The sequence below is a fragment of the Sphaerodactylus townsendi genome, linkage group LG03, assembly GCF_021028975.2.
Source record: "Sphaerodactylus townsendi isolate TG3544 linkage group LG03, MPM_Stown_v2.3, whole genome shotgun sequence".
Classification (NCBI taxonomy): Eukaryota; Metazoa; Chordata; class Lepidosauria; order Squamata; family Sphaerodactylidae; genus Sphaerodactylus; species Sphaerodactylus townsendi.
The window spans coordinates 62,870,609-62,884,850 of NC_059427.1; the positions used below are offsets into that span (position 1 = coordinate 62,870,609).

Here is a 14,242-nt window from a genome sequence, read left to right on the forward strand (position 1 = left end):
GCTCTGGTTTTAATAGTTCACTAATCATTTTATTACATTATATGTTTTTGTTATGTTTTACTTTGTAAGCTAGATCAAGCAGATTGACTTGGAGGGGTGACTTTCTTTTAAAATATGCACAGGATTGTAATTTTTAAACAATAAGTTCCTTTCAATACAACAGGGTTTACTTGTAAGCAAACACACATGAGATCAGCCTGTAACAAAAAGTATTGGGAAGCATTCATCACTATACAATTGATAAAAATTTATATTGCTAATTATTGGACATCATAAACATTACTAGTTATTTTGAATCAAGTTTTCATATTGTTGTTGTTGTTGTTGTTGATTTCACAGCTGCCATATCTTTAGCTGGTTGTTGGCCTTCATTACAATTTGAGCCTCACCCAGAGGCCTAGGAAGTTATAATGTATTGGCGTATTATTATTATTGTTGTTGTTGTTGTTGTTGTGTTATTATTATTATTAAATCTTGTATACCGCCCTCCGCCGGAGGGCTCAGGGCGGTAAACAACATGAATACAAGTAGAGCACAAAATAACGTAATCGATTAACAATCAATCAATCAATCAATCTAGGCTCTATACCCCATTAAAATACAGCGTTCTAAGTTACAAAAAACAACAACAGATGGCGTCTCACAACTAAACCCCCCTGAGAGAGGGGCGGCAGGGTTCACTGATGTTATAAATAAATAAAAAATATCCCACCTCATACCCACATCTCTAGGCAGGTTACACTAGTTAAAACAATTTTAAAAACACAATAAAACATAATAAATAAAAATAAAAACAATAAAAACAACATTAAAATAACTTCAATCCCCACTCCTCCACCCTCCAGATCAGCAGTAGAGAAAGCTTCCAGAGAGGCATTAAATAAGAAGGGAAGAGGAATAATTTATGTTGTATTGTGTTAGTATGTGTGCATTTCAGATACTTTGCCAAATTTCTTCAGTACATATTGAAAACATGAACACTGTTTTGTTCACAATTAGGAATCCAAAGAGATTGTTCACAGCACCAAAAACAGCATCTGGGAACAACCATTCAACCTTTGTCTATTCTTATTCCTTTTTAATTTTGTTGTGGTTGTTCTTTTTCCCGGTATGGGAGCTCAAGATGGAAGGTGAATTAAAATTTTCAAGGCAAGCCATTTGCAAGAAAGTACTGAAAAGCAGGAGAAAATACAACCACAGATTCTCTCCTTGAAGTTCCACCATTAACCACACACAGCTAAGAACCTGCTGTTGGGCCCAACAGAGATTTTAAATACAATCCCAAGCACAATGCCACCCTATCATGTACTATTTAAAAGCTGTATTTAAAAGGAACAGACAAAATTCAGAATCAAAATACAAGTTGAACAACGCTATGAATGTTTTTTTTTCTGCAAATGCCATCCAATAAAAAATCCTGGAAGGTAGTTAATTAAATGTTCATTTACTACCCCTTCTTTGCAGACACATAATTTGCTTTCACAGAAAATGATCATTTGCCCAATATATACTTTCAAGCCAATAAAAGGATTTGATCAAAGCCAATTAACAGAGAAGACAAATACTTCAATCCAACAGCTATTTTCCTCACAATAGCATTAGCAATTTTCAGTACCCAAAATTGCACTTGCTAGATAGAGTCTTTATAAAATGTGAACTGATCATTTGCTTACTGCCAGTTAAAGAAACTTGCATAAAGAACATGCTTAAATGTAGCTTTCATGAAAACTGTCTAACAATTTCTGTATAAGGTGCCAGTGCAAATAGCTTCGAAGAAACAAATGTTTTAATATCATCCCAAGGGTTGGAATTCGACCTCTCTGTCCAATGAAGACAAAGGATAAAAAGTAGTAAACATTATTTCTTGACCACTTCTTTACGAAAGTCTCTTAAGCATTCTGACAACCATTCCTCTAAAACAGTAAATGGAGAAGTAATGACTGTATGAATGGTTGCCTCCTCAAGAGATAAATTTTCTAATAAAAGATCTGAAATATGGCAAATCTCCAGGCCCTGATTTAATTACTTCTGAACTGATTAAATCCAACACAAGCTGGTGGTCACAACTCCTGTCTTCTGTTTTTACCCAGGTAAATTCAACAGGAAAAATACCAAAAACATGGCTCGAAGCGATAATAGTTCCAATCTATAAACAAGGTGACTATCAGGACCCTGTTAACTATCGCCCCATCAGCCTGCTGTCTGTAGTGGGCAAATTATATGCCAGGTTTCTCCACCTTAAACTAAACAGGTGGATTCAAGAGCAAGAGGTCATAGGACACGAACAAATAGGTTTTTCCAAAGGAAAATCTACTTATGACCACGCAATAGTCCTGGCCCACCTTGCCCAAAAACAGTTAAAACAACGATCAGGCAAGCTCTATGTTGCTTTTTTTAGACTTTAAAAAAGCCTTTGATTCACTATCTAGAGACTTGTTATGGAAGAAAATGGAGGATTTGAACATCTAATTCCCAGACTGCTTTTTTTAATCAAGCAAATACACACTAACACCTCTTGCCGGGTAAAATGCACTCACTAGGTGGGCACTGACCCATAATATCTTAAGCAACAAAGAGGTGTGAAACAGGGGTGTATAATTGCTCCGACCTTGTTTAACATATACTTAAGGGACTTACCACTGGAACTTGGGGATATTGAGGGACACAGCCCCAAACTGGGAAATACACATTTACCGGCGCTTCTTTATGCAGATGATACTATTATAATGTCATACACTAGGGTAGGCCTGTTACGTTCAATGAACAGATGCTACAGTTACTGTAAATTAAACAAGCTGGAACTTAACTTTGATAAATCAAAAGTTATGGTGTTTGCTAGATCATGGAAAAACAACCCTGGAAAGTAGCGACAAAAGAAATTGAACAAGTCAAGAAATACAAATACTTAGGTATTTTGTTCACTTATAATCTTTCTTGGACAGCCCATGTCAAACGGCATCAGTAAAAGCTACTCCAACTGTAAACGCTTTAGTGAACTTCTTTTACACCAAAAGATACCATTACATTCCAGCAGTAATCAAGGAATTCAGCACAAAAGTAGTTCCTTTCCGACTCTATGGCTTGCAGGTTCTTTTCTTAGCCCAAAACACCAGTCTAAACACTCTACACTCTAAATTTCTGCATAAGATTATGAGTTTCCCCAATTGCTTGACTTATGCAGCCTTACGATTGAACTAGGCCTATGTTCTTAACTACCTTGGCTTGGATTAGAGCAACTATATACTGGTTAAAAATCCACCATCATTCCAAGCCAGGCAGTTTCACATGCTTATTGCTCTCTGAACTTAACACTTCAAGCTGGCATGATAAAATAGTTGATAAGATCACAGAAATTGGCATATCTATGGATGAAATATCAATGTTATCTTATTTAGAGGCAAAAAAATTGTTAAAAGAAAAATTCCTTGAATGGGATTATCAAAGATCTTTAATAGCAGCAAATTAAACTTCTGCTCACCTCTAAATCAATCACTAGTTGGAAGCAAAGGGTTGTATGTCTCATTATTTACTTTATATGATTAATTTTAGATTGAGACGTGCATTCTCTTTAGCAAGATTCAATATTTTGCCATCTGCTCTACTCGAGGGTCGATTCCAAAAAATACCAAAGACCGAAAGATTATGCCCTTGCAACAGCATACAAGTAGAAACACTAGAGCATATCATGTTTCACTGTCCAAATAGGGAATGCTTAAGGTATAAGTATCGACCATTGTTTACATCTTTTAATGTAGATATGACAGATGAGCAAAGGATAAAGTATTTCCTGGATGGATCAAATCAGGATTTTTCTGAATTAGTTGCCAAGTTTCTGTTGGATATAATTGGCACATCTGCTAAGGGAGATTTTTATATTAAATGATGGTCATTTGAGTTGTAACTATGTTATTCTGGTTGTAAAACGTTTCTGGTTACAAATTGTTTTACTGTATGATGCCAATAAAGGCTTTGTGTGTGTGTATGAATGGTTGCATTAGTAACCATCCTACGTTACGAAACAAAAAACCAATATTAAGCCCAAAACCACAAGCCCCAACTACAGTTTCTGGTATCAGTCCAAAAGGTAACACAGAAAAGGAAATTCTACCACTTATGCCTAATTCAGGCAAAAACTTGTTCATTTTTGCAGCACTAAATGAAAAATGGTTAAACAGCATGCACTATTCTACACAAAACTGCAGCTTCTGAAAAAAATACTGCTTTGCAAAACACTCTAAGCTAGAGTCATGACAGAGAAACTATCCATTCTTCTGGTGAAACTCCTTAATTTAAAATATGGTGGTTCCTTCTGTTAAAATTATACTAGTAAAACCCAAAAATATTTTTAAAGTTCCTAGTGGATTAACAGAATAGCTTTCCCCAAGTTTAATATATAAAAATTCAGTACTAAGGTAACCTTATTTTCAAAGCATTTTTAGATTACACCTCTGCTGGTTGAATTAAGGAGCACAATATCAACTGTTTCAAGTAGTATCATATGAAAATCAAAATAAAACATCTTTTGGAAGCATAGTTTCAGAGGGTAGCCATGATGGTTTGCAGAAGAACTAGATTTGGCCCACTGCCTTGCCAATTCTGGATTGCGTGCAACAGTTTTGCAAGGGCTGGTCTCATTTCCCTAGGATGAGGGACAGAGGGTAGTGCTGTGAGAGAGTGTGTTACCACAACACCCTTTGGTGTGTGGGGTCCCTCAGGAGATGATCCTCTCCCCAGTGTCATTTAACATTTACATCACCCAGTGAGTCCAGACTTTCAGGCTGGGTTGTCATCAGTACGCAGATGACACCTAACTATATCTGTTGATGGACAGCTGGCTAGATACTATCCTAAAAACACTGGCCAGGTGTCTGGAAGCCATGGTGAGATGGATTAACCATAGTAGGCTGAAACTAAACCCATCAAAGACAAAGGTCCTTTGGAGGGGCTGAGGGGATCCGGACTTGGGGCACCAGATGCCAATTTTGGACAGGGTGAATTTAACGTCAACAACAATCAAGAGCCTGGGGGTAACTCTGGATGCCTCCCTTTCTATGAAGGTCAAAGTCACAAACATAACCAGAGTGGCATTTTCCCATCTTTACCGGGTTAAGTAGCCGGTGCCCTATCTGTCTCGCCCCAACCATTCCACTGTGATCCATACAATTGTCACCTCCAGATTAGACTACTGTAACTCTTTCTATGTAGGGTTACCGTTGATACTGCTCCAGAAATGTCAGCTGGTCCAGAATGCAGAAGCAATGATCCTCACAGGGACACCATTGACATCACACATACAACTTGCATTCTGCCAGCTGCACTGGCTCCCAACTGAGCACTGAATCTGGTTCAAAATTCAAGACTCAAGTGTATCTGTTTTGGAAGTACATAACTGTCTTGCAAGTACATACTCAGAGTTCATTACAAGAGAATTAAAGCAGAGGTGGAGTGGAAGAAGTTTCAATTATTGACTTAAAGGAACAGATGAGATTACCAATAGCACTGTGCATTATTTTCCAGCAGCTTGTCCACCATGTGCTCCACACGAACAAACCAGCTTGGCACTGCTTTGTATATTAATGGAGTATCTGACCTTGAAAAAAAAACATACAAACTTTAGGCATAATATTTGACTATCACAGAATACTTCCAGACTACTCTTATGAAAATTCCCCTCATTTAAAAATCAACACAAATTTTAATGGATAATTAACAGAGCAGCATTGCAGTTCAGTTTGCTCCCAGCTTGTCTGGTGAAGCTTAACCCTTTTCTTTCCCACATACACCAACATATCACACTCAGACCAAAAGGCCTATTCCACTGTCGAGACTGACAATGAATGTATTCAGGGTCTCCGTGACATGGTGTATCCCTGCTCTTTCCAAAGAACCACTTGGGACAAACACTACATACTATATTTAAGGCCCTTTCCGCACAGGCGTAATACAGCAGCCCAGGGGCGGCAAAAATGCCATGCCTGGGCTGCTGTCCTGGCCGCTTGGGAGCCGCCCGTTAACCTTGCTTAACAAGCTTGGTTTTTCCAAAGCACCGTCTTCCCGTCGGCACAGTGCGAACAGCACTTGGCGGAAAGACGCTGCTTTCCCCCTCCCCTCCACTCACCGTCCCATCCAGCATCGCTCTGGAGGGTTGCAGAGCCCCGCCCACAATGCCCTCTGACCCCTGGAGGTCAGAGGGCAGCGTGGGCGGGTCCCTGCAGCCCTCCAGAGCAACACTGGTTGGGACGGTGAGTGAAGGGGGGACAACCGGAGGCGGCCTCTCTGGCTGAGCGGTCTCCGTGGTGGGTCTCTGTATGGAACCGCCTCTCTGGCTGAGGGGAAAGACGGGGCCGCTCACACACTAGCGTGCGAACGGTCCCGAGCCTCCACCGGCATGAATCATGCTGGTGAAGGTGCGTTTCCGCACATGTGCGGAAAGGGCCTCAGAGATGAAAGTGGAAAAAGCTAAGGTAGCATTTCCACATGCGTAGACAAAGGAATGCAGGATACACCATGTCACGGACACCCTGAATACATTCATTGTCAGTCTCAACAGTGGAATAGGTCTTTAAAACAGACCTGATAAAATACTGTTCCCATTCAAAACAACAGAAGAGGAGCTAAGAGACAGGAACTTGTACTAAAAATACATTGTAGCAGAGCTACAAATGTAGTTTTAAACTGAGCAGGAAGATTTAGAATGAGAATATGAAGTTGACTGCTACTATTAAATTATTACTATGAGCAAAGCTCAAGAGTTCCTGAAGTTCCAAAGTGAAACATTCAAAAATAGCACCACTAATACTCTAATCGTGCCAGAACAAGGACTTTCATAAGCCAAGATCTTTTATGCTGAAACTCTGCTTAAGAAGAAAAAAAAACCTTGGAAGAAAAGAAGGCTCCTTTTAAATCTGTAAGAAGTGAGAAGTCTTTTATTTAAAAATCATTTGGCAAGTAAAAAATAGTCACTGAATTGCACACCAAATAAGGAGACTCAGAAGACAGTTGTATGAGCATAATTTATGTTCCCTGAATGTTTATATAGCCCCATAATAAATACTAAATTAAAAGGTTCAATAATGCAGGAAAGCAACTTGGTTTTCACTGTCAAACCCTTACATGATGGGCTCTGCCTGCTCAAGGTCTCCCAAGAGCAACATAATAAAAAGAAGCAGAAAAAAATTAGTAAGCTTTTCAGACTTAAGATTCTGAAAAGCTGTAATATTTCTCAGTATCAAGAAACAATTAAAATTTATTGCATAGAACACAGGGATATGAGAATGTTGATTAACTAAATAGAAACAAAAAATCAAGAGTACCATTTGTAATTATTTTTCCTGTAACAAAGAACAAAACAACATTTGTTAATATTACTGAACAAATGGCTGGTCTGCAAGGAACGGTGACAGGGAGGAAGGAAAAATCCCCATTTATCGCTCTCATTGCTTTAAAAAAAACAGTAAAGCAAGAAGCTCACAGCTTACTTTGTTGCTACTTTGCAGAGGGTGAGGGCACCATCACACAGATCTTTCCCTGATCACCATTTATCCCCAAAACCTACCCACATTAAGATCTTCTAAAGCTTTAAAGAGAGTTGTCCTCTTCACAGCTTAAAAGTTTGATCAAACGTGATCAAAAGGAAGTTCTTCAGCTCCTAATTAACACCTTCAAAATAACTGAAAAAGGAAGCTCTCTTAACAGCATAAAGGATCAAAACGAGAGGGGAGACTTAAAAAGAGGACATAGGCAAAGGACAACAACCAATTTTTGTGTGTGTCCTGCTGAAAGCTTCAAGATGAAGGGAAATCTCTTCATTCAAATGGCGACCAAGCAACAAGTTCTTGTACCTGCATTTTATGATAGTATGAAGGCAAAACATGATCTAGATGACTTAGGATAGCCCAATCTCATAAAACCTTAAAAGCTAAGGATGGGATGCCCAGCTTGATATTTGGATGGGAGACCACCAAGGAAGTCCTAGGTCACTATGCAGAGGCAGACAATGGCAAACCACCTGTTAGTCTCTTGGCTTGTAAGGGGTTGACACATGTTGGCTACAGCTTGATTAATTTATAAAATTAAATTTTCTTCATACCTACATTTTCTTTCATATTACATATTACAATAGACCTTTATTGGCATAAGATACAAAAGCGTGATTTTAGATCATCACTAGATTTAAAAGAGTTGTACATGGCATCTATGAGTAGTTTTACATTCTAAAATCACACTTCATTTATAAAAATAACGTAGATTAAAAAATTTTGTCCATTCCATTGTACACGGGATTGTGAACAGGTATAGTAAAACTACACTTAAAAGACAGGATTAAGATATTCGTTATTCATAGCCTATTTACTAAAAAGGTATAGCCTTCCCCAAGATCTATAAATTGTATATACTAATTAATACTATAAATTAATTAAATTTCCATAAAATGCTATAAATAACAGTGAGCTCCTTATAAACACCTTCTAAAATACCCCAGGAGTATCAAAGGTATGGAGTATTTCACATTTAAATAGTTTTGTACTTGCCTATTTTACATACCTCTTAAGGACATGACTTGCAGCAAATAATTGGCTATTCTCCCAAGTATAGAAGGATTATTACTGTTTAACAATTTTGGGATTGATATTTTGGGGGGCACATTTCCCATTATCGGTAGTACTAAAGCTTCCCTCTGGGGATTATATTTTGGGCAGTAACATAAAATGTGGTCCAATGTTTCCACCATGGTGGGACAGAAAGGGCATAGTCTATGTGATAGAGGCCGCTTCTCAATCCGGCCTTGCAAAAGGGCAGGGGAAAAAACATTGCATCTGGCTCGAGTCTGTACCCAGCGTTGTTTAGAATCCGAGATTTGTAATAAGTATATGGCCATCGTGCCAGGCTCAGGGTTTATACCAAAGTACAATGGGGAGCATGTTGTTATTGCACGATTGATTAGATGTTGATACTCCTGATCATATAGTCTAAGTTTAATTAGGCTATATATTTGTTGGGGGTCCTTCAATACCAACTCCTCTAATGAGAAACCCAATGAATTGAGTTTACCATTGATTATATTCCACCACTCTAAGCTTTGGACCTCAACTAAGGCCCTGTGCAGTAGGCTTCCGTGTTGTAGCTGAAAGCATATCTTTATCCAAAACTTAAAGGTAAGTAGCCAAGCCCTGGTAGTTAATAGGTGCATGCCCGCTTCTAAGCATAGCACCCCATAAGGCACACAATGTGGGACTCCAAATATTTTGTAGAGAAATGCTGATTGTACCTTTTCAACCGCATTGGACCAAACGGTAATCCAGATCGGAACCCCGTAAAGGAGTTGTTGCAAGACTTTGGCCTGGAAGACCTTTAAAGCAGAGGGAATATGCTTTTGGCCTTTGGAGTAGAAAAAGTTATTCACTGCATTTATTGTGGCAGTACATCCCTTCACCGCTGCATTTCTATGATGTAGCCATTTGGTGTTGAATTGAAGATGGATCCCTAGGTATTTGTATGATTTAACCTGTTCAATGTCCTTTCCATGTATAGACCATTTATGGATTTTAAGTCTATTAGAAAAGACCATGATTTTGGTTTTTGCGGTATTTATATTTAAGCTGTTAGTTGTGCAGTACTCCGCACATTTTGACATAAGAAGGTTGAGACCAGCTCTAGTTTCTTTCATAGTTCACTTGCTGCCCCTTTCAGTTAAAGCTTTCCCTCAGTCAACTAAACCTTTTACTGATAAACTTATTAACATTCGCAGTCATAACATTAACCCAAACCAACCATGAAGTTGCTTATTTGCTCAGAATTGAGAGGAATACTGGATAATGAAATCAAATATTGGATCATGAAAGTAGAACCAATACACTTTTTAAAGTACTTTTTAACTATATGAGTTTACCTCTCAGAGGTAGAAGAAAAGAACATTTAAAGTATGGCATTACCATTTCAGGAAAACATCACCAGACAAAACATTATCTTCAAAGATCCATTTTGTGCTTTCCATACCTCCAGCAAAAAGGATAGCTGTGCTTGAAAGAGCCACTGTGGATCAGTCTACCATGTTCTTTTAGGTTCTTGATAATGTTTTTATCTGCATCCTGAACAAAGCAAAAATGTTGGCAAATAAATATTGAGTCATATCAAGAAAATTCTCTTGATAGGCAGCTAGAGAAAAAGAGATCAATACTGTATAGATATTATAATAATACAATTACTGAAGCAATACTGTTTAAATTCTTTAAACCATGTACATGCCAGGTTACATCTGTAACACAGAGCTTTCTAAGGTATTCAAACAGTAGTTTCTATCCCAATCTGCTTGCTGTCATCAAGGGCTGAGCAAGCTCTAGCTTCTCAGCCACAATCCCTATAGTCTTCAAAAACAGCTGCTACCTGGTACCCGAAGGAAAACTGTATCTTCTCAGCCCAATCCCTTGCATCTGAGGTTCTCGACAAAAGGTGTTGACTGGAAGGCAAAGGCCAAAGTGCTGGTAAAGTTGACTGGGAAAGACTGAGGGCAAATGTGGAAAACAGTATTGTTGTTCTAAATGCTAGTCTTTAGGAAAACATCTTGGGGCTATGTATTGCTTTTTCAAAACAACATCAACGGAAAGTTCTGAACTTGCCATCCCAAGTGTGGCAGCACAGTCACCTGCTCTGACAACCAGAAAACGGAAATTCTGGCCTCAAAACAAATTTGTGCTAGAAACAAATTAAAAACATTTCTACTCATAGAAGATATCTGTACTTCATCTACTGATCTGACATTTATACCTTCCTGCCAAAGGGTAACTGTACTAATTCATAATGGTCCATACCTCTCCTTATTAATCTACAAAAAAGACATGCCAGAGATTGAAATCTGGGAAGGCACAAAGATGTATCCAGCTAAAATACATTGAAAGGGTCCACAAACCAAATGCCCTCTTTGCTACAAGGTTAATCCCCCCAAGGACCAACTAAACTTCTAAATACACCAACATCTTCTCCAAACAGTCCTAACATTCTTGAAGTGCACATCTTCATTTTTGCCCTTTTTATAGTGGTGTACATTTGTAAATATTTTTGTTAAAGCTAATCATCACTGAAACACAAAAACATACAGTTTTGAAAAGCCAATATTTGGGGATATTTTTGAAGCACATAATGACACCTAAATTTCCAATTATTTTCAGGAAGGAAATTGAGAGCAAATAGAAACTTTCTAAATACTATTTGAGCAGGTTTTCTAGTTTTTGCAGACAACTCACCTTCACATATTGTCCAGCAAAGTCTGTCACTTCTGCAGTGAAGCAGCCTGAGGCATCAACAGGACAAACAGGCACTGAATCTTTTTGAATAATATTAAAATCCATGCAGACTCTGTAGTCATCCTGAAAGGGGGTAAAAAACCCTAAAAATTAAATGCTCATCTTTTCAACTCACAAGACTTAAGTTCAAAAGTTTCTAGATTCTCCAGCACAACTTTTTGTCATGATGCTGCCACGAGGGGGGGGGGGGGACGGGGACGCTGCTTTCGCTTTTGCAGGTACTGTGTTATCATTGTGGTCTTGGAGTTCTGCTGCTGAGAAGAGACTCCAGGCTAGACTGTGTGAACTATCTGCTTCTCATGTGAGGGTGGGGGTCTTGCACTCATATTATCAAGAGTTTGGCGCGCTTTCTGCCAGAACTCTCTTTCTATGTTCCTGACATGTCTTCAATAAAAGCCTTGAACCAATCAAGTGAATTATTGTCTGAACAGGAAACCTGATACTTTTGAAGCTTCATTTTATTGTACCTAATAAACTTGTGCTCCTCTGACTGTTTTCACAAACTGAAAAACTTTGCTTCTTCAAACAGTTAAAACATTGTTAAATATCCTGTCACACTAAGGCTGTTTCTGCACAGTCAGCTGAGCGGGGATGCATTGGCAAAGTTCATGCCGATGTACCCCCAGGGGCCATTCGCATGAACGGTCAAACTGGCTGCACACGGGCTGCGCTGCTCCAAGACGCCTCCTACCTCCTGCCACCTTCCGTAGCTTTGTGGAGGCCAGGCGACACACCCCCATGGCCAGAGCAATGCCTCTGGGGTCAGAGGCCAGGAGGCGGGTCCCCTGGCCTTCACAAAGCGACAGAAGGCGGCAGGAGGTAGGAGATGCCCAGGAGCGGCGCAGGAAATATACCAACTTCCACCCAGTGCTGTTTGATTGGCATCAGATGGAAGCTTGTGTTTTCCAAAAACCACTTGGGGAGCGAGGTTCAAAAACATCATTTCGGGGGGGAGAGAGCACCACTGCATCAATTTGGCAGCGGCGCCTGTGAGAAGGCTCCCCCACCAAATGGTGTTTTACTGCAGAAACAGCCTAAGAGTGGGTTCAAACAGACATGAACATCACTTAATGACAGAGGTATCAATGGGTGATCTGCATGTGTGAATGAGTTATCACAAACACAAGGGGCAAAAACCTCCATTATCTCTGCAGATTACTTCAAAGACAATATTTTTCATTAGTGTCCTCATTCAACTGCAAATTAAACACTGAGCAATCAAGTGATGTTCTTGTATGTGTGAACCAGATGACTGTCAAGATTATGATATATTAATTTGCACTGAAGTAAACATGAAACATCTATTTCAAGTTATAAACACTTCATCATTCTTGGAGATATTTCTAAAAAAAACACATTCAGGACTTCAGCAGGACTATGCAAATGTCAATACAATTCTAAGAAACAAATAAATACATAAAAGTTCTTCTGAATTCAATGAAGTGTACATAGGATTGGGCCTAAAACTCCTGCAACACAACTTGTCGTTTTGCTAGAATCATTCATTTTTTTCTACTGAGTAAAATATCTGTACTTGTTATACCATCACATAGAAGTTACCAAACAATATCCACGGAGAAGAAATATAACCTATTTTGGTCTTGTTCAATCTTGAGGAGGGAGGTAATATACTGGATAAAAGAACACAACATGCTGTTGTTCTGTTTTTTTACAAACATTTTCTTTCACAAAAATATTATTTTCATACATAATGTTATCCAAAGTCTAGCAAATACAATTATCTTTCAATATTTTTAAAAAGACATACTGTCACAAAATTATATTTCTCAAATGTTATACTATTTTAAAATAGAAAAAAATAGTTATAGGGTTTTCCTCAGTCAGATGAGTAATTTCATTTAAGTTTAAGTTACTGGGATACATCTGCCTGTTGGGTTCAGATCTTCAACTCTCTACAAAAGGATTCCAAGCATTAACAAGGACTGGGTCAAACAGATTTTGAACACACACATATACACTTGATGATGATGAATATATCTCCTACATGAATAGGATATAAAGAACTTTAAAACTTACAGCGCCAAAGTAAGGAGCTTGGTGTACAACCCCTGTACCTTCTTCTTCCTTCACATAGCTGTCAGTCACTACTGTAAAAGCACCATTTTCTTTGCACTGGAAGAAATGTAATATTGAGAGTACAATATGGAAAACATGACGAATATTAGTACAGTAAAATTAAGCCTAACATTGAAAGTTATATATTTCCAGTTATACCAATTAAAACATATTTGCCTATATCGAAATATACTGAATCAAGAAATATAATTCTAAACTTTTCACCATAGATAACAATAATGAATGATGCCTTCTTAGAGACAGATTAGGTCCCAAGGAAGAATATTAAGCCCACAAGCAAGGATTCTAAGCAAAGACCACTTATTTGAAGGCTAAGGTTAGAACACTATGCACTTTATTTGGAAGTTAGTAAACTAACGGGGACTTACTTTTGAACAAGAACACATACGTTCACGCTATTAAGTGTCCAAAGCTTTTCATAAGCAAAGTCTGCTACTTACTAGTTAACAGTTCTAAATAAGATGTAAAGTATATGCCCAAGTAATTTAGCTGGTTGAGTGATAAATAAATCACAATTTGTGAAATGAACACACTGAAGAACTGAAGCAGCTGGGCAGCAAGATTACTATGTATTCAGTGGATGATCCTCGCCAGATGCAGGACAAGACCTCCAGGATGTTAGTGCCTGTGTTACAGAACCAGAGTTGCTACTTCCTGAGTACAGTAGGAAGTCAACAATAATAAAAGCAACATATAGTTTAATGTATTTTATAATACTCCACCTCCAGGGGGAAGAGATATTCAGAGATTACACACACAGTTTTAAACTAGTAAAAAAAGTATTGAAGGCAAGTTTGTTCCACTAAAGCGGGGGGGGGGGGATGACCTGCTTTCTCCACCTCCTC

At 38.5% G+C, this 14,242-nt stretch overlaps 1 protein-coding gene across 1 annotated transcript in view; it reads right to left on the reverse strand.

The window, feature by feature from the left end:
• The window catches only part of IARS1 (isoleucyl-tRNA synthetase 1), a 115,485-nt gene that overhangs the window by 73,852 nt on the left and 27,391 nt on the right, over window positions 1-14,242 (reverse strand). Inside the window, exons 10-13 of the mRNA XM_048488688.1 lie at window positions 13,338-13,433; window positions 11,241-11,363; window positions 9,997-10,088; window positions 5,492-5,590 (exon numbers count right to left, since the gene is read on the reverse strand). Of these exons, the coding sequence (XP_048344645.1) occupies window positions 5,492-5,590; window positions 9,997-10,088; window positions 11,241-11,363; window positions 13,338-13,433 (410 nt within the window). The remainder of the gene's footprint in view (window positions 1-5,491; window positions 5,591-9,996; window positions 10,089-11,240; window positions 11,364-13,337; window positions 13,434-14,242) is intronic.